The sequence below is a fragment of the Natrix helvetica genome, assembly GCF_964273705.1.
Source record: "Natrix helvetica genome assembly, chromosome: 5".
Classification (NCBI taxonomy): Eukaryota; Metazoa; Chordata; class Lepidosauria; order Squamata; family Natricidae; genus Natrix; species Natrix helvetica.
The window spans coordinates 46,383,692-46,404,961 of record NC_138551.1 but is presented as its reverse complement, the minus strand read 5'-3'; the positions used below and the strand labels follow the sequence as shown (position 1 = coordinate 46,404,961).

Here is a 21,270-nt window from a genome sequence, read left to right as displayed (position 1 = left end):
CCTGTTTTCAGCAAAACTGTGCTTTTAGCTGATAATCTTCCCAAAGGAAATTCTGTCTGTCTGTCCATCCATCCATCTTGTGTGTGATTTCTCTTGTTTCTAACAAAACAAAATGAAACAAAAAACCCAAACCAAACTAAATTAAAAAAAACCCACCCCAAAAAACTCACCCCAACCCAAAACACTTACCCTGAATTTCTCCTTGAGGATCTTTGTAGAACCATTTTTGCATGGACTCATGGTGTAGTGGTATTGACGTACCCTTTCCTCTCTGCTCTTGAAGTTTGGCTGCTAATCTTTCATCATCCAAGGCACTATCTTGCAAATATGCCACCATTTTTTCTGCTTGCTATAATGAAAAAAGAATTTGCTATGAAGAATATAGGTGTAAGCAATCACTGAAACATAGTGAAAATACCTTTGTAATTATTATGGTTGGGGGTAGAAAAGAAAAAAAGCTGTTTAAAATCCTTAAGACTGGTCTTACATTGCACATCATTATATATATGTTAGGATGCTCTATGAAAACCGATCACATAATCAATGAAATCAACAAATGAGTCTCTGCATTAAAAGGCAGTTTGAAAGAATGTTGTTTGTTAGTCAATACAACACTGATTTAGCAGACAACAATAATTGTGCATTAGAACTTGAAGATGAATTACTTATTAAATTAAGTTTCCTGTAAATCACAAATCAGTGAAAAGAACTTTGAGATCACTAGCATCGAGAGACGGTCAATTACATGAATTCACTTTTGGTCACACAAAGGTTCTATTTACAACCAAGTAACTGGGTGATCTTCAGGGTGGTCCCAAATATGACTTAAGGTAAGCGAAAAAAGACCTCACTGAACCCTCATCCACTCAGTATCAGAAATTGGATCAAGGAAAGGTGGACTCACAGCTACTACAAATGCAAACTTCTATGAGAGAAGATGAAAGGATTGATATCCATTATTTTGACATCAGTGTGGGGTAAACTAGAGAAATCATGGACTAGAAGAAATATTATTAGGTAAATACAGATCAAGTCTCTCATGATTCACTACATCTGCAGATTGTTTTTTAAGGAATACCTTCCACTGGAGCATAAAATGAAGAAATGCCAAAAGGTATCTGAAAATTCAAAGTGAATACCAAAGTGTATAAACTTGATAATGAAGAGCCCATGCTTAATATGATCTCCAAACAAACTGTTTAGCTACTAAGAAGTTCTTATGGAAGACTTCCAAGAAAAAAGAGATGACACAACTATCTGAGGCATAAGGGAAGGTTGAGGTGCTGGGGCTAGATTGAATGGCGAAATGCAAATCTACTGTGTGGTATCATCTACTAATAAAGCAGAGGAAGGTATAATACAGCACTATAGGATTATGAAACTAGCAAATTATAGATCAATAAATGAAAACTGTTTATCCTCAAGCAAGACACTTCCAGGAAGTAATTAAAATACAGATGAAGAATCACTATAGATCTGACGTTCCTTTCCTTTTTGTCAGAGTGGTGAAAACACTTCATTTTATGTAGCACAAGTGTAGATACTTTTTAAAGTCTTTTAAAATGGCATCAATCACAACTGTTATAAATAACAAAATCACATTGATGTACTCCCCAATTCTCCCCAACTTTCTGAGTTAGCAATACTTGTTTTTATATGCTAAGTGCTGGCATTTCATTATTTTTCTATCAGACGTCCTGGGTGGGTTCAGGAGCCAGAGGGAAGTGGGAAACAAGAAAGTATTGTAGACTTCCCATCTTCACTTGTGCTGCACCACCTACAGGTTCCTGGGAAGAGTAATTGAAAGATGCGCTTGCACTGAAAACAGCCACAACTTCCCCAAATTTAATTGCCATGGAATCATTCTGTACGTTAGCTCATTTGAGTTATTATGGTTTGATATTTGTTGTCCTTACACCTTCCATTTTCACCCAACTGAATGTTACAAACAGACAGATATGAAAATTTTAGGGTTTTTTGATAGCTGTACAATACAATACAATAGCAGAGTTGGAAGGGACCTTGGAGGTCTTCTAGTCCAATCCCCTGCCTAGGCAGGAAACCCTTATAACAGTGATGGCAAACCTATGGCACATGTGCCACAGGTGGCACATGGAGCCATTTGTCAGGGCACGCAAGGCGCTGCCCTGTCAGCTGGCCAGCAGGCATGTGCGTGCTGGCCAGCTGAGTTTTTTGCCCTCATCAGGCTCCAGAGCCTTTATAGGAGCCTGGGGAGGGCGGAAAGAGCCTCCCCCGCCCCCCCGGAGGCTTCATGAGCTTCCCTGAAGCCTCGGGAGCACAAAAAACCGGCCCTACGGGCAAACCGGAAGTTTTTGGAACAGACTTCCGGTTTGCTCGGAGGGTCCTTTTGACTGCTCCAGAGGCTTCAGGGAGCAGTCTCCAGTCTCCTAATCATCTTTGTTGCTCTTCTCTGCACTCTTTCTAGAGTCTCCACATCTCTTCTACATCATGACCAAAACTGAATACAGTATTCCAAGTGTGGCCTTACCAAGGCATTATAAAGTAGTATTAACACTTCAAGTGATCTTGATTCTATCCCTCTGTTTATGCAGCCTAGAACTGTGTTGGCTTTTTTGGCAGCTGCTGCACACTGCTGGCTCATATTTAAATGGTTGTCCACTAGGACTCCAAGATCCCTTTTACAGTTACTACTGTTGAGCAAGGTACCACCTATACTGTACCTGTGCTGTATCCAAGGGAAGTACAAATTAATTGAAAAAGTAATAATTTACAGAAGTTTTTACCTGTTCTAAATGTTTGAGGCCCTCTTCATCATCAGGGTCAGTAAGAGCATTTCCCATACCAGGAGCAGCCATAACTGATGCTTGAACACACCTTAAGGCCGAATTTGGATTAGAATCTGAAGAAGGGATAGTGGAAACTGCTTCTGAAGGAATTTGTGGCAAAGACTGGACAGTAGAAGGAGAGTCTAAAAGGAGGAAAACAACAGATACAAAATTATTTTGGGTAGTATTACATAATTCATCAGAAATAACATTCTCTTTTCTATCATCTTTACATCTGCTTCCCACATATGCAATTTATTTTTAAAGAAAGCAACAGGAAAAAATGCCCCTTGAGCTTCCTGCCCTTAACATGCTCTAGCTAGGTTTCATGATACTGACTGAATAACATATTCAAACAAGTTTGGAGTTAAAACTTATAAAATAAATATATTATACTACTGATAGGCCATAAGCAATCTGCAAGCCAAATCTGGTTCATTTGTTTTGAAGAGCCATGAAAACCTGGCTCTTAACCCTGGGCTTTGGTGATGGAGAGTGAGGCGCCTGGCTTCATTGCACTTGCCATTTTTAAAAATCTTTTAATGATTTTAATTTCTTTGATTATGGAACCACTGAGATTTGGATGACATATATATTTAATATACGATGGTTGATTGCACAACCAGTCAAATGTGGAGACTGGATTTAGCATTTTGGTCCAGCTATCCAGTGTTTCCCAAAGACTTGGGTTAATTGTTATTATTATTCCTAGACTCACCATCCACCTAAGTCCTTGTTTAAAAAATACTTTCTCTCTACAGATGACTGAGGGACAGGGCAATCTTCTCAAGGGATAAAGCTATCACCAAATACATGTACAAAATATGCATTAACCAGCCTATTTTTTTTAAAAAAAAAGATTTATATAGTCAGCCCCTCAAAATTCATAATTTTTTTTGCAGCACATGTCATCTATGAAATATACTAAAAATCACATTTATTTTTCAAGTCTATCCAAGAATGAAATGCTGCTATATCTGAGTAAACAGTTACAATGAAGCAGTTAATGTTGTTGGTAATCAGTCAAAAGTGCTTAAACCATCTTTTCATTCTTTCTGAACCATTTTTCAGATGTTTCCAATTTCAATGGTATTTAAATTTCTCGTATCTTCCACGCTTATTTTTATTACCTTCTCTATTGGGCACTTTGGATAGTGGAATATTCTCCATTTGGCTTTCTTCAAATTCTGATTTTTCTGTTGCTACCGGAATACAGTCTTCCTTCCTTTCAATGCGGCTTGTTGGTAATGGTTCCTGTGACTGTGATTTTGGTGACGTACCTGACCTGGTGGATGGTGAAGATTCTTTCCCTGTTTCTTCTGTTTCTTCTGAAATGGAATGAATAAATCTATGTAACTAATTTGACAGCTTAGAACAACGGATGAAGCATAAATCTAATAAATCCCTCTTACCTGCTATTATTCGGTCTGTCGTAACTCCTTCTCTCAAAAGGGTCTTATCTAATTCTTTGGCTTCTTCATTATGATTTTCTTCTGAATCTGACTGATCTTCCCTTTCCTCTATAGGATGGAAATCCATTTCCTGTTCCTCAGGAATTGGCTCCTTTTGCACTTTCTAAGGATAATATATACATCAAAATTTATTCTACCAGCTGCACATAATTCATGTCACGTATCAAATCAACAGAAAGTTCCTTACTTTTAAGGACAGGAATGCCCCAGATGAGTCAAAAGTCCCCATTTCCTCCTCAGCATCTTCTAAGCACCATTCAGGAAGGTTATCCCTATCATCCTCCATACTGCCACTGCCACATCGTACTCTTCGGTAACCCCTTTCATCATCTCGGTCTCGAAAATCAAATTCAAATCTTCGCCGTCGTTCCATATGCTCTCTCCAGCCTGCAGAACGAGGGCCGTCTAAGGGGGACGGAAAGTAACTTTACAAAAGAGTTCCATAGGGCAAGAACTTATTTGGAAGGAGAAAGGAATAGAGGAAAAGAGGACAGGGAAAAGAGAGGATAAAGTGACAGAACTTCAGAACGCCACTATAGTCTATGGTCCACGTTGACAGAGGCAGTTTATAAATGATCCCTGTACCATTCCAGAAAATGCTACCCCAAAATACTACTGTTTAAAGCCATAGTAATATAAGTAAAGGTAGTTCTTGTATGATCATCACTTGTTCAATGAACATTCAAGCTTACAACAGGTCATCAATGAGTGGTAGTTATGATAGGTCATCAGAGTTCTGGCCATTGCAGTGTTCCCCCGGGTCATGCATTCCAGGTGCTCAGTGCACAGCTCACAATTGCAACATTGCAGCATCCCATAGTCATGTGATTGTTTTTTGCAATCTTCCCTGCAGGCTTCTCATAAGGAAAGTCAGTGGAGAAGCAGGTGGTCAGAGGAGGTCCTTGCTTAACAATCTGTGCAATTCTTGCTTAATGACAGCAAGTGCAACTGCTGGAATTGCCATTACTAAATAATGAGATCACTTGACATCACATTATACAACCACATCACTTCGCAATAGCAATTATAGTTCCAACTGCTGTTGTTAATCAAGGACTACCTGTATCTTGTGGACTACAACTAAGTCCACAAGAACTTTATCAACTCATCACTCAATGTCTCAGTAGTTTTATTTAGTCCACAGAATTGCTAAACCTCATTATCTCTTCAGTCATAACAATCAGTTTCTACTAATAGGATAATTTCACTAGACTATGAAATCTAATAGCTCATTTTGGTGAGATTATCAAAAAAACATTTATACTTTCCTTTGAGATCTGACACATACATTCTATCACTCCACAAAAAGAGAAATGAAATTCTTTTTGTATCTACTCTCTACTCCAAATAGACAGTCACCTCTTTCTCTCTACTAGTTGTATTCCTCTTTTTTCTGGAGTTTGAAGTATGGTGTGTAATCTGTGGCTTCTGATTCTATTATAAAGTCTCTCCTTGCTTTGGGATGAGGTACCAGTAATAATATTCTGTGAAAATATATGTGATTGATACATTTATTCCAAACTTTAACTTTGAAGATGACTATGTAACTGTGACTTAATTTGCATAAGAATGAGTATAGGCAGAGGGTGGTAGATTATATTATTGTATATTTTAGGAAAGAGGTAACATTTTGAGGAAGATCAATATCTCTGATTCTGTAGTTTTTTAAAATATAATTTTAATATATATTTAATATAATTCTTATCAAAACCTTTAAACAAGGTAAAACTAAGAAACTATAGGAAGAAAAACAAAAATGAAAAAATCAAAGAACAAGTGCAAGAAAAAAAAGTAGAAAAAAGTAAAAATGAAAGTAGCTTCTGCCATCCCTCACATCAATACAACTGTACCCGGGCTTGGGGCTCAGAATGTGTTACGGTCCTATTATTTGGCCTTAGTACTAGTTGATTAATCATCACAGGTGCTGTTTCTACTTATTTTGTGGATGCTCCTATTGTTTTAATGTTTTTTTTAATTGTTTAAATTGTTTTATAATTTTGGAATACAAGTTGCCCAAAGTCACTTGGTTGAGATGGGCGGCTATAGAAATTGAATCAATAAAATAATTAAATGAATTTGGTGTGTCTAAAATTATTCATACTGCTCTTCTTTCTATAATGTACCCTGTCTAATCAAAATCCCCAACCCCATTTTTGTACAAAAAGTCCATAACAGGTTTCCAGTCATCAATAAGAATAGAGAATGTCTTTTCTCTAATCATTGTATAATTTTGAATGCAGCAATATTCAATATGTCTGAACGTTAGCCACAAGCTTTGGTAACTCCGTTTGTGGTCCTCAAAAGTGGTAGCTTACAATTAGTCATCTTGATAGTAGCTTTTGAGTTACTTTAGTTAAAAATTATTTATTCTTGTTGACTAAGTGCAAAGCATGATTAAATAAGCTTATAAAGAACACACAGTTGAATGTATATTAAATCACATATGCTTGAAGTGATCAATGATTATATTACGTGAAGTGAGTACAACCTGCATTTTATAAGAACTTATTCTTTTATTACTTTTTTTTTTTTCTACTGTGTCTTATGACATGGCTACATAGCTCAGGATCAAGGAGCTATATTTAATATTAGCTTAGGCAATCGATTCTGTGAATATATAACTTAAATTCAGATAAAATTTAACTTTATGATCTATACTGGAATAATTACATTATAATTAATATCGGTAAATGTATAGCTACAGCAAAGGTTTCCTAGATTGAACATCTGGAATTTATTTGAGTCTGAGTTTTAATATTTGAGATAGAGGAGCTTGAAATAAACTCTGTGTTGTATCATTATACATATAAAAATATTTCAATACCATATAAGGTATCTGATAGCCAAACTGATACAACAATCAATATTTAGAATATTAACTAGTACAAATCACGGTTCTGTTTTACATCAATCACTTTCTTTCAGTCTAACCCTCTCCCCTATGTTTTGCACTCTCCTACCATTCCATTGGGAGAATAAAAATGTTGTGAAAATTCTCCTTTAACTACTACTTTTCAATGATACAGCATAGAAAGAAGCAAAAGTTTTATAGCTGAGGGTACAGAAAACTCAACTTTGAATATGCCACTTTATAGAATCCCTATTAAATAAGAAATATAAATTATGCAGTAAATATATAAATAAAGAAATGCATATTACATAAATATAACAGAAAATAAGCTTGGAACTTGGAACGTAGGCATGGAACTTATTAAAGATCAAGACTATACATTAGTGATACACAGCTATTCTGATCTGTGGAATAGCTTTTGCCACCGCGCCTATCCAAGTGCCTAACCCAAGAAAAGCCCCATCTACCTCAAACATCTTTACAGTCAATGTGCCCATGATAAATAAAAATACCCTTCCTGTTTCAGATCAGAATAGCTCTATATCTCCAATGTAAATTAATAATAACATTATTAATAGAGCTAATAGTATTGTACAACAGCTTCAGAGAAGTTGGAGAGGAAAAATTATGTCCTTTGCCCATACTATGTGGGGTGTTTCAGGGTTTGATGCTCTCTCCTTTCCTATTTAATATCAACATGAGGGTGCTGGGTGAGCTCATCTGTCATCACGGTGAAATACTATCAGTATGCTGATGATACCCAATTTTACATCTCTGCCCCTGATAAATGAAGTGATTGTCAGGAAGATCTTATTCTGATGGTTGGAAGTTGTAAGGGTTTGAATGGGGAACAAAGGCTTCAGTTTAAATTTGGCAAGAGTGGGAAAGTTTTGGAGCCTGCCAGTTCTAGATATACAGTATTGGTGTTGAATAGGGTAGGGTTGCACTCCTGATCTGTGCAATCTAGCATTCATGACTTCTGCTTGAGGAGCAAGTAGCAGTTGTGGCTAGAAGGGCCTTTGAACAGCTTCAGGTTGTGCTCCAGTTGCACCCACTCCAGGATCTGGAGGCTCTGTTCACAGTTATCCTTGATCTTGTTACTCCCTAGTTGGACTACTTCATACTTCATACTTAAGAAGATGTTGGATAGCTATTTGTCTGAAATGGTATAGGGTTTCCTGCCTAGGCAGGGGGTTGGACTAGAAGACCTCCAAGGTCCCTTCCAACTCTACTATTGTATTGTATTGTATTGTATTGTATTATATGCTCTACATGGGGCTGCCCTGGAAGAGTATCTGGAAGAGGAGACCTCCGGTTGATGTCACAGCGAGATCGGACACGAGGAGCGGGTCCCCACACTCTCGTGCTGAGCTCTCCCCATTGGAAGGCTCAGAAAGGAGCTAAAGACATCCTCTAGGGGCAGTAAAGAAAAGAGGGGTGCCCTGCAGGTCGTGGAGAGCAGCAACTCTTCTGCTTCACCCAAAGAAAAGAGGCAGTCATCATCGCTGCCATGAAGCTGGGACAGCCAAGGCAACAAAGAAATGTGCAGGTGCAGTGTAGATCAGCAGTGACTAGAGCTGGGTGAGAAGATTCTTTTTTATTTAGACCCTAACTTTAAAAGAAAAGAAAAAAAGAATATCCAGGAAAAGAGACTCTTAGAACTATTTCTTAAAGCTGCGAACAACCATAGAGAGAAAAATCCTAAACCCAAAAGAAGGGAAGGGGAGAAAAATTAAAGACCTTTTAAAACATAGAACATTGGATTTTTAAACTGGGCAGGTGTTGTTTTGGACAGGCATTATAAAATGCTGGAACTATCTACCTGAATAGCCAACTTTGCTTCCATAAACAACTAAAATTGGATTAATCCATTTATCAGACTTGAAACAATGCTGAAACCTAAGCTGAGGGCTCCATCTACTGGTGAATGGAAAATATACCAAACACCTACAAGCCTGGGAATATATGTTCATATATTCATCTGGAAGACTGTGGTGATACTTACTGTTCTTAAAACTAACTACTTTATGATTACTGGAGACCCTATTGTGAGAATGAGGAAGACTCTTAAGTAAAGTAAAGTGACTTTTGATTTATGGAAGCTGCCTGAGCTACTTAAATGGAACTGATTAATAATCCTGAGATGTAAAGAACTATGATTATTGAACTTTCTGAGGAGCAACATTGGACTTGAATAATACCATTGTTTTGGGACTATTGAGTAACAGCGAGACTTACTAAAATAAGACAAGATGCTCCATCAGAGGGAAATGAGTGAGATTTCAAAAGAGATGGTACTGATGTTTCAAAGCATTAGGGATACTATCACAAAGAATCAGAGATAACCTATTGTAAGGCATAAATGGGAAAATAGAAAATATCCTACAACTGATAATGAATGAAGATCAAAGAGTGCAGGAAAGAAAGGAGATAGCAGAAAGAATGGAGAAAAGGTAAAACAAACAAACCAGCAAACAAAGCAAGATAAGAAGGAGAAGATGATAAAGATAGTAATGACTGAAGAAATATACCAAGGGAAAAGTACTTTAAGAGATTTGAAATGGAATCATACAACCTGGAAGATACCCATATTTTTTGGACTATAAGACGCACCTAGATTTAGAGTAGGAAAACAAGAAAAAAATAGTTTTTGGCCTCCGTGCATTCCATTTCCACCCTCCCCGGCCTCTAGAAGCACTTTGCAGGTCAAAAACAGGCCTGTATTAAGTGTATAAGATTCACAGACATTTTCACCCACTTTGAGGGGAGTGCATCTTATAGTCCAAAAAATATGGTACTTATGAAAGGGAGATAGGGGTTTGGGTGGACACTCTGGAGACTTGGCAGCTTAGGAGGATAGAGATGGGAGAAATATTCAATAATCACGACACAGATGCTGATAGAGACAAAGACCCAAGAGAGGAATATGGGAGGCAAGCTAAAAAACGAATAAGAATTGAAGTATTGAAACGGGAGAGAGATGATGGAGAGAAAGGATTATTATTTTTCGCCCTCTTTTTTTCTAATATAGTGATGGCCTGAGTAAAAACTATAATAGAGGAAGAAATAAAGCAATAGTTAGATGGAAGGATTGGAGGTTGAAAGATGGTATTACTAGGTATGTTTAACTAATCGGATGATTGGTACTTGAATGGCGTATTGTGACTTTGAACAACCAAATAATGAAGGACTATGTCTTAATATAAACATGTGTATTAACACTAAGATTAGTAATGGTGGCCTGATTAGAAGCTAGAATAGAGGTAGAAACAAGAAATAGGAGGAATTTTAGTAGATATAATTTTTATATAATAAAATATAAGTAATAATTAGATGAAAAGATTAGAGGTTGAAATATGGTATTGCTATGTACACTCAATAATATCGTTGGCATTAAAATGGAACATTGAAATATTGAATAATTACTCTAAAACAAACATGCATATCAATACTAGGATTATATAAGTTTGATTAATGTAACAATCACTATTGTTGTTGTTGTTATTATTGTATCAAAATGAATTATACCCAGTGGCCACACTGTTCATGTATTGATATTGATGTATATTTAAAAGTAAAAATCCAACAAAACCTAAAAAAAGAGTATCTGGAAGCTTCAGCTGGTGCAAAATACAGCAGCATGGGTAATTAAGCGTGCTTCTATAACAATACACATTACACCTCTGCATTGCAAACTGCATTGGTTATTGGTCTGTTTCTGGGTTCAATTCAAGGTATTGATTTTGTCCTTTGAAACCCTACATGGCATGAGCCAAGGTTATTTGAGAACTCACTTCTCCCTGATTACATCTACCTGTCCTACTAGGTCCAGCAGAGAAGGTATGCTATGGGTCCCACTGGTTAGGGAATTTCATGTCAATCTATTTTAGATTGAAATTTCTGGATGTCCTTCAAAATCTGGTTCTGTCAGCAGGCCTGGTGACACAAGGACTTGTAAAATATTGAGATCCTGTGTAATTAATACCTGCCAATATCTTTCATTCTGGGTTTTTTTTTCCACTTTTTATTTTTAAAGTTTTCAATATTAAATTTTTAAACTTTATTGTACACCACCTTGTGTCACTTATCGGATGGGCAGCTATATAAATATGACAAATAAATAAGTTAACAACATTAATATTTTGTAAGGAAATATATTCAGTTCAAGACCCATTATTAGCAAAGTATGCTAAAATGTTTTATAGCTGAAAGAAAAATTGGAAGAATCCCTATAATGGAGCATTTTCTATGACAAACATGTATCTGCTTCTTTTCACTAGCAGAATTTCCCCCCAAGTTTTTTAACTTCAGGATGTAGCTTTGATATTTAGGTTTTACTTCTTAGTAAATGAGATTCATTGTTTGTCTTTTTGTTAAACAAGATGTTACTAAATGAATTACTCAAGTCCTAAGCAAAACCTTCACATCTGATCATCATGAGGTACTGATTCAGCTCTTTAAAATTCTATTTAAGCTAAGAAAGACTGCTTTATTGTATATTTACTGTCATATTTGATGTCAGGAAGAACACAATGAATTATTCTCTTATCACGAGTATTTCTTTCCACACCAATCCAAAAACCCTGAAAATACTTCTCAAGGAAGGTAAAATAAATAAATTTGAGAACACCTTGGAAGAAAATGAATTTTAAAGCCAAGAAAGCTGTAATTGCCTAGTTATTTGTAAGTGTTATTTGCAAAACATGATTTAATTCTCCACTAGACTATCAACACAGTCATATCTCTTTTATTCTCTTTTTCTGTTGGTTAATTTCTAAATTGTGTACTGACTTATTTATTAGCCTGAATTGCCTCACCTGGACTATGAGGTCGCCACCTCTCACCATCCCTTCTCGAACCAGCAAGTCGCCAACCTCCATCATCTTCTTCACCATTTTGTTCTTCTCTGAATATGCGCCAATTTTCACTTTCAGAGCGTATAAATTCATGTTTCCTTCCTACTGTTGCAGTTCCAGCTTCTTCAAAATTTGGTATCACTAAAAAAAAAAAACTATTTTGTGATAAGTATGTATAACATGAAATAAATTTGGCATATAAACAAAAGTGTACAATTATCACATCACCTTTGGCTAAAAGAATAAAAGATCAAATGCATATTTCCTTGTGTTTGCTTTAAAATTCAACTACTTTATGTTAAGGCAATTTTCATTTTTCATAGGGGGAAAACAAGCTGTGTTTTCAAAAAGATTTCATAAAGCCGTTACCACACAGCTGCAACCCCTTAAGAGTGTCAAATGTTCACTGCAACAAGTCCATCAAGGAGCATCTGCAAAGTTTGTTTCCATAAACAAATGCCACCTGATGTTCACCGAGATTGCGTTATCATAGTTGAGAAGTATCAAGATACTATTCCTGGTCACACTGAAATTTACAATGGCACAAAGATTCTGTTGTTTTTCATATGGGAGGTGTTTTTAGAGCTGCATCTAGTTTCTGTTTAAAGTACCTACATAATGTTATTCAGCCTAGTCTACTTGCCTACACTAAGTCAAATCTAGAAACAGCATTTGTAAAAATGTGCATCAGAGGCAGCTACATGAATTACTGTATATCTTTTATCATTGTGTACAAAATGCTACATTTCAAATAATATAGTAGTAGCTTAAGAATAAAGAGGGTATTATATATGGGTTGGGTATAATTTATTTATAGACAGCTTTTGTAGGGCATTGAAATAGTCACGATGGAGACCTGTTTGCATCAAAGTAGGGATCCATTGGAGAGAGTTGCTGCATATTATGCTCCAGTGAATGCTGATAATGGGTGGAGCAGAAATGATTTCGTATGAATTATACTATATAACCTTCTGAAAATGTGATTCGCAAAGTAACATAAGAGCACTTGGAACAAATAAAAAGAGTACAAAAAAGGAGTTAGTCAGAGATCCAGAGCTAGTGAAAGATAGAAGAGTTATGAGGTTTTGAATATCTTTTGGTAGTAGAGATCAGGAAGAAAAATGGACATGAAAGAAATGGAAATAAGTGGCTGTGAAAGTACCATGACTGCAGAAAGAGAATAACATGGGGCCTATTTGAAAAAGTATTACAATGCTGATTAATCTCTCACGAGAATAAATGAAAAGCAGATGCACAAAATGTGAATGTGGAAGCTGCTTGGAGCAAAGTGACAACACCCATCTCACAGAATTGTTGTGAGGAAAATAGGAGGAGGAAGGTGTGTTGGATAGGTTCACCACTTTCAGTAATAATAATAATAATAATAATAATAATAATAATAATAATAATAATAATAATAATAATAATAATAATAATAATAATAATAATAATAATAATAATGGCAGATACAAACAAGTGCAATAATAGAGTGCTACATCTATCTATCTATCTATCTATCTATCTATCTATCTATCTATCTATCTATCTATCTATCTATCTATCATCCCACCCACCCAACATCCACCCACCCACCCACCCAACCCACCCACCCACCCACCCACCCACCCACCCACCCACCCACCCACCTACCTACCTACCTACCTACCTACCTACCTACCTACCTACCTATCTGCAGCATATTGTACATGTACTTGCAATATATGAAGAATATAATGTCTAAATAACATAAAGAGTACCACAGATGTATACTACTGGAAAATATGAAAAAGGATACTTAATAAAATGAGGAAGCAAAAGAGACCATGGATGAGAAAAGTGAGAGAAGGATTGCTGCAAATAATAATGAAAAAGACAACTGCAATGCAAGATAGTAGCAGTCAAGAAGAACATGAGATGGTTAAGAGGAGTGAAGAAAATGCAGAGGGATTTTGATAGAAATAAAATTGGTTTGAAAATAAGTGAAAAAGACTTCCGGTTCCGGCGGCTGACGGCGACGGGAAACTCGTTTGCTCGCTCCGGCTCCCCGGTGGGCTTCCCCACTCCTTGGGGGGCACAGGACGCCCCGAAGAGGCGTCCTGCCGGAGGGGCGGCATCGCGGAGGTTCCCTGCATCGGCGGCGGCTGGTGGGGGGCCCCCCGCCTCGCTCCAGGCACCGGGGAGCAGTATCGGAGGGCGCGTAAAGCGTCTTCGCAACAGGCTGATCGGAGAATGAAAAAGCAGAAGGAAGCAGCGGCGGTGTGGTGAGGCGCATACCCCCCTTCACTCCCTTTGTTGATTTGAAGAACCTTTCAGCATTTTAAAACTTTTACTCTCGGCTAACTTTGGAGGCGCGGCTGGAGGGAGGGGGATTCCCCCCCTCAGACAGGCGGCTTGGAACAATTTTGCTCTCAGCCCCAGGGGAAGGAGGAGGGGGGGAGAGCCAACCAATGATGCCACACCCTTGCCTAAAGTGACTTTCATTGAACTTAACCCCATAATTTACTGCTGATCTGAAGATTTTGGGAACTTTGAAAACTTTGTTATGCCTCTGAGCCCGAAGCTGGCAGGGCAAGATGGCACACTTCCGTTGTCTTCATGAACTGTGAAACCTGACTCCACCTTTAAAAATTCAGGCTTCCGGTCTTTGTCTCCGTGTTACCTAGAAGAATCTCTTGTGGATTGTTATTCTTTGAACTCTCTGGGGGGAAAAATCGTACTCTATTGCCAGGCTGACTAGAGAAATTCTCTCCTGCTTGGATCTTCTGCCTCCTGGACTCATCTGGCTGCTCTGCCGCTCCAGCTGTCCATTCTCTACACTGACTGAATTCTCTATTCTCTATTCTATAAACTATGTCTCCTAAGAGACCACCCCCTGGAAAACCTGGCTTTGCTACCTCTGCCCCGACATCAGCAACATCCAGCCCTGCTACACAATCAAAGATTACAGACCTGATGCAACCTAAAAGTGCAGAGATGGATTTGCAACAAATGCTTCAACAACTCATACAGGGCCAAGAGGAAATTAAGAAACAATTAAAGGAAATGAAAGAAGAAATTAAAGAGAACCAAGTCCAAATTTATAAGAACTCACAGAGACTGGACCTTGTGGAGGGTGGGGTGGCGGAGGTGAGGGGGGGGGGTAGAAGCGATGCAGAAGGGAAACGAAGAACTTGATACCCAACAAATGAAAACAGAATTTGAGAGAATGTCCTTTTATCTTAGATTTCAAAACGTGATAGAAGCAGATGATGAAAACATAAGGGACATCATGACAAACATTTTGGCTGAATATATACACAAAGAAAAACAACAGATGGAATGGGAGATAGACCTGGTTTATAGAGTGAATTCAGCCTATGCCAGAACACACAATGTACCCAGGGAGGTACATATTAAATTTCTTAGAAAAAGCACAAGAGACGAAATTCTGGGTGTACAAAGTGGGCAAGCCCTGACATACCATGATAGGGAAATAACTATCTTGAAGCAGATCCCCAAGAAAATTAGGGAAAAAAGGAAAAACTATTCGCAATTGGCGAATAAATTATACCAGAAGGGGGTGTGGTTTAGATGGTTGATGCCTGAAGGTATGTTGATATTCTGGGAGGAGACAAGAATTAGAATTAATACACTCATAGAGGCACAGGCCTTTATGGAAAAAAACAAAATACACCTAGAAAAAACAGAAGATCCTACAACGCATATGCAGGACACGGGAGGGGCCGGAGCTCTGCCAGCGGGGGGAGAAGGGGCAATACCAAGAAAGCTCAGATCACAAAAATGAATAAGAAAATCTCATTGATATAAACTGACCGAAAGTAGTAATGGAATTAACATGTGGACTATATATTACAATGTATTAAACTGATTGAAAGTACCAATAGAACTAATATGCTGATTATATATGACTATGTATTAATGTTTTATACTCAGATGTATACTATGAGTTTGGAGGGAGGGGGCGCCTACCACACTTTGCAACTGCCAAAATTTGTACACCTTTCCACTACCTTTTTCCTTGTAAATTTTAAAAAAACCAATAAAACTTTGTTTAAAAAAAAAAAAGAAAATAAGTGAAAAAGACTAAACAAGGAGAACCCTGGAGTGATTGGAATTAAAAATAAAAGTGATGAAATGATTTGAATTGAAGCCAAAGAAAGGGCATGTTGGAATAAACATTTTAGAAACTTGTGTCAGAGGTATCTTGTAGAGTTGAGTTGAATTGAAACAAACACTAGAAAAGTTAATGTTGAAAAAAATGGATGAACAAAAAGCCTTAAAAGTTGTGAGCATGTTGAAAAATAGTAAGGCTACATTTGCAAATGGCATTACTAGAAAGACATATTAAACTTTGTAGTTTGCTTGAGAATTAGTTATGTCATTTGTTCAACATATCTGTGAAGGCTGCACCTCTACCTCATGACTAGAAGAATATTATTCTCTGAATAGAATAGAAGTATAAGAAACGGCATTGGCAGAATTCAAATTAAAGGGATATAAAATGTGATAATGAGCAAAATTTGAGATGAGAAATACAATTTTATGCTAAGCACCTGGTACACAGAACTTTTTTCTCCTCCACAGTGGGTCACTGAAAAATGAATGCATGAATTTTTTTGTTGATTTAGAGAAAGCATATGAAAAAGTAAATAAGCTGAATTATAGAAAATTTTGCACAATGTTGGTTGATAAATATGGTAAGATCAGTTTATGACTGAACTAAAACTTTTATGAGAATAAATGGAGTAGTTAGCAAATAGTTCAATATTGACCAAGGAGTAATGTATTTAGGATGCACATAAAAATGTTAGAACTACATTGTTTGAGAATGAGAAGGCATGTGTGATGGCATGGCTCCATGATTAGTATTTTTCTTTCCTCTATATTGCAAAATATAAAAATATTACAATAAAGGAATAGATGGGTGAATACTTAATGCCTTGGTAGAATGTTTACTAAAGATGGGGAAAAGGTTGGAGAAATTTTAATATGTACAAATGCTAACAGAAAGATAACAGGATAGCATATAGATTGTTGCAAGAAATAAAAGTAAAAAATTATTGTGTTAAAGAACTGAGAACTGCTCAGAAGAGACAAAAAAGAAAAAAGAAAACAGGGTACTTAGGAACAATGAATGATAAAATAAGAGGAAACAGGATTAACAAGTGCTGAATAAATGTGGAGTGAATAAAAATGAATGTCAAATATGAGAACAGTATATTGAGGTGGGTTGATACAGAGAGAAATGAATAAATGCAGCTGCAAAACAAATATACAAAGGAAGCATGAATACATTGAATAGATAATTAAATGAAGCTGTATTGGTTGGATGGAGTCAATGACATCTTTAAAAAAAGTAAACCAGTGATGACTTTGAAGAACAAAAGCAATAAATGAGGAAATTTTGGTGTACGTGGGAAACAAGGCTAGTTTTCAAAAACAGAAAGGTACCGAAGGATAAAATAAATGGTGTTATATTAACTACTTTCAGTTATTTATATATTTCTTTTACTAATTTCAAGGCTTTAATTTTTAAGTTTCCTTTCTGCACTTTGCATAATATTGCTTATCCTATAAAAATATGATATTTGTGTTCATTTGTATGAATTGTTATTTTACTTCTGTCCAAATTCAGTAGAGTATAACTCCATTTTAGGGAAAGCTTCAGTGCCACCTTATTCAGTAAAACACATTTCATTAAAACTAAAAGAAATTTGGGGTGGGCTTAGCATACCTATATTTATAACTAAAGCACTAAACAGTAAGTTGCATTAAATTTACTGTAATTTTCTTCTGAATAAAAATGGATGTGACTGGAATATATGACTCTTAATTGTGTAGCAATACAAATTTGTCCATCAACAGTATAGAAGTTTTATAAAACATATATAGAAAAATTGATATGGATGACATAATTTTTCAAAATCTATTTAATAAGATTCAGATGTATTATGCTGTGAAGTTTCTAAAAAGTGGGAGGCCAACATACCTCAGTGGCTAGTTAACTTTAAATATATGTACTTAAATTTCTGTAAACATCCATGAATTTTATATTCCTAGTATGTTCATTTTATTGGGCTTAGATTACTTGGCACGTGGTTGGTATTTCGCCATGTTTTCCCAGGATGAAAAGAAAAGAGAAAAAGATCTGTGACTTTGCCTCAAACTAATTGACTGGACTTCCTGAGGAGAAGGAGCAGTTAAAGGGCACCTGCATTCCATGTCTGACCCAAAGCCTGTGATGGTGTTTATGGAAAAGTTCAGATACAACAAAGATATCCAGCCAACAAAGTCTACAGCTATGTAATTTGAAGTTTTAAAAGGACCAACTTCAAAGTGTTGTATTTTGGAATACAAACCTTTCAGAACTTGTTTATTGAAGGTTAAAAAAAAACTAGGATAGCAAATAACAGTGTCAACAATCTTTCTATAAGATACATAAACACCCATACTGTTTTCCACTATAGTAACAAGGAGAAGGGGTTTCCTGACAACTTTCTTAATTTAAGATAATAAATAGCATTTATCCAAGGAAATATACGTACAACAAAAAGTTGTAAAGCTGTGGAAGGTTTTTTTATGGGAAAATTATACTGCGTACCTATGAATCCATGCATACAATTATAACTACTGTAACTATAATTTCTAAAGTGCATTCAACCACATTTTAACATGTATACCAGCGTTGTTCATTTCTGTTTCTGAAGAGATAATCACAACTTTTCAACTATACATTTCCATAGAATTATAGGGTGTGTTCCGTAGTATAATCTAATTGTACACAACTTCTATACCTTGCACAATAGCCAAGCCCTACCACATATACAGATCAACATTTCACGGTATCTCTCAAACTGGAGAAAAGAGATTAGTGTATAGAACTAATTATTAAGGACATATATAAGGAAAAAACATATTATTGAAAAGTTAGGGAAGTAAATCTGTTGTAGTTCCATATGCTTGAATAAAAACTATCTCCTTGTCTTTGTAGATACAAAAGTTATTGTGCCTGCCTCAGTTTTATAGTGCTATGTCTCAACATGTATTAACACTTTTTCTACTAATGAAATAAAGAATTAATGATTTATATTTTGTGGATTTTTAAAGGAAATACACGAGAGAGATTTTCGGTTTCTAAGTAGCATTATATTGGTCTACATTAATAATTTTCACAGCGGGTCTTCCGTAGTTTTACTGCAAACAATCACAGTCTTTGTTTCTCAGATCCTCTTAGGTCTGACGTTCGATCAAAGTCCCTACATTAGCAACTAACTAAAGAAAAATGTGAAATGCATTATAAAACTACTGACAGATCATATAAGTAGTTCTAGATTGATAGGAACCTCATTGTAGCTATTTCTTTACTAGTCACTAATTAATTAGATTTAATTCCAGATACCACAAATTCTAAATACTATATAAAAATATCTCAACAAATCTTGTAAATGTTTTTAAAAAGTGGCCATTGTGGGCCTCTTCTGAGCTATTTTTTTTTACTAATCAGATTACTCTACACTAATTCCACACAGTATAAAGTCTGAATGCCATAGATTTATTCACTGTAAAATTGTGGTTCATTTTGTGAAGCAATTATGTTCCATCCTCATAACACTTTTCTATTACATCCAATAAAGACAATATTATGGGCAAAGTTGACTTTAGGAGCAAAATATAGAACAATTAGATACAAAATCTTGAATATTTTGTTACAAACTATTTAAAGGTAACAAATCTGTATCAATCTACAAATGATATTATTTTTCAAGTCTAAGGTAAAGAATATTTCCAGCTCTAAGATTTAAAAAAAACCTAAAATTAAGAAAGTGAAACGGAAAGTACATCTTCACCTGCCTGCCTTTTGTTAGGAAGAAAATATTTTTAGTAGTGTGAACTTTATGAACAGTACCTCAAGAAAATGAATGGAAAACAATTCTGAGGAATGTCATTCCTTTGAACTAGCAAGTAAAGCTTTAAGTAAGATTATGCAAACCTAAAAGCCCCATCCTGATTAAGAGAAAAAAATGCACCCCTTTCTCCAAGTAAGGTCTTGAGTATTTCTCCATAGCAGCTAGGTTATTGTTGGGTAAAGAAAGTTCTAACAAATCAGCATTCTTTTCCACATGACCACAGCTAATTGGCCCCCCTGCAGATGAAATGACCAATCAAATCAGCTTCATATGAAAACCAACCCCCCACATTATATACTGTGGAATGAGATCTGTAAGCCCATTCTGAACAAATATCCTTCCAAACTAGAAAAACTGGTTTTTTTTCTTCCTTCCTTTTGGACCACTGTATACAGACATACAAGATCTTGGTGCATATTCCATATTCAAGATACCCACCTTTCTCCCTTTCCCTGCCACACAGATAAAAGCTACAAAGACACGGGTAAGTACAGAATGCTAACAAAGCATATTAAGTTTTCCAATTCTGTGTTTTAATTTTTCCAAAGGAAAACTTCCAGTATTTAATAATTTCCTGAATCAAAACCTATAAAGATTTTTTTCTTGCAAGTCATGACTATTGATAGAAACATTAGAATAAAACATAGCTTTCCAGTTCTACCAAAGTATAAAGCTGGGCAGTTATCAAAATTGATTGCCTGAATTAAATTGACGTATGATAAAATTGCCAGTGAAGTCTATAGCCATGTGAGCATTATTTTATGTAGTGTATAGTTCTTTAATAAGAAATAAAACACAAGCAATTATTTAACAATTATGTGATTAAATATTGGAAATGTGATTATTTTCAGAAAAGCTAGAATTTTATATAGTATAATAGTGCTCAATAGTTAAATTTCAAGCTCTACCCAGTGAACTTTAACTCCAAAGGATTGTGAATCTTTACGTTTTTATTTGAATTTAACAGCACAAGAATTTTTCCCTAAATCTTTGCCATTTCTTTTATTTTCAATAATAATTTAAGTGACTTTGGAAGGTGTTTTTTTGAATCACATATTATTCTTTACTCCACTGAATGCAAAACAGTGGAAGATGTGATGCAGATTTAAATTAATTTTTCTTTGGCTATTCAAATGACCTCATATTATTGAAATATCTCATGCCAACCTGCTGATAGAAAACTTTAAAAATAAATCTTCAGAATTTTATCATTCAGTTCACAGATCATCTATATAGATCATCTGCACATCTTAAACTATATTGATGTTTAAGGAACACTGAATATATATTAAACTTTCTTGCTCACACAAAACTATCAGTTTCTAGAAGATACATAGTTAGAACAAGACAAGTTAACATTGCACGTATTTTAATTCT

General features: G+C 35.9%; 2 protein-coding genes across 4 annotated transcripts in view; both read right to left on the bottom strand.

Annotated features, from left to right (window-relative positions):
- Positions 1-21,270, bottom strand: part of AIRE (autoimmune regulator) — a 178,411-nt gene that overhangs the window by 27,284 nt on the left and 129,857 nt on the right. The window lies entirely within an intron of this gene.
- The window catches only part of GIGYF2 (GRB10 interacting GYF protein 2), a 107,784-nt gene that overhangs the window by 30,489 nt on the left and 56,025 nt on the right, over positions 1-21,270 (bottom strand). For all 3 annotated transcript variants that reach the window (XM_081955311.1, XM_081955312.1, XM_081955310.1), the window contains 6 exons: positions 11,948-12,127; positions 4,467-4,684; positions 4,220-4,382; positions 3,938-4,135; positions 2,766-2,950; positions 190-349 (listed from right to left, as the gene is read on the bottom strand). In XM_081955311.1, coding sequence (XP_081811437.1) covers positions 190-349; positions 2,766-2,950; positions 3,938-4,135; positions 4,220-4,382; positions 4,467-4,684; positions 11,948-12,127 — 1,104 coding nt within the window. The remainder of the gene's footprint in view (positions 1-189; positions 350-2,765; positions 2,951-3,937; positions 4,136-4,219; positions 4,383-4,466; positions 4,685-11,947; positions 12,128-21,270) is intronic.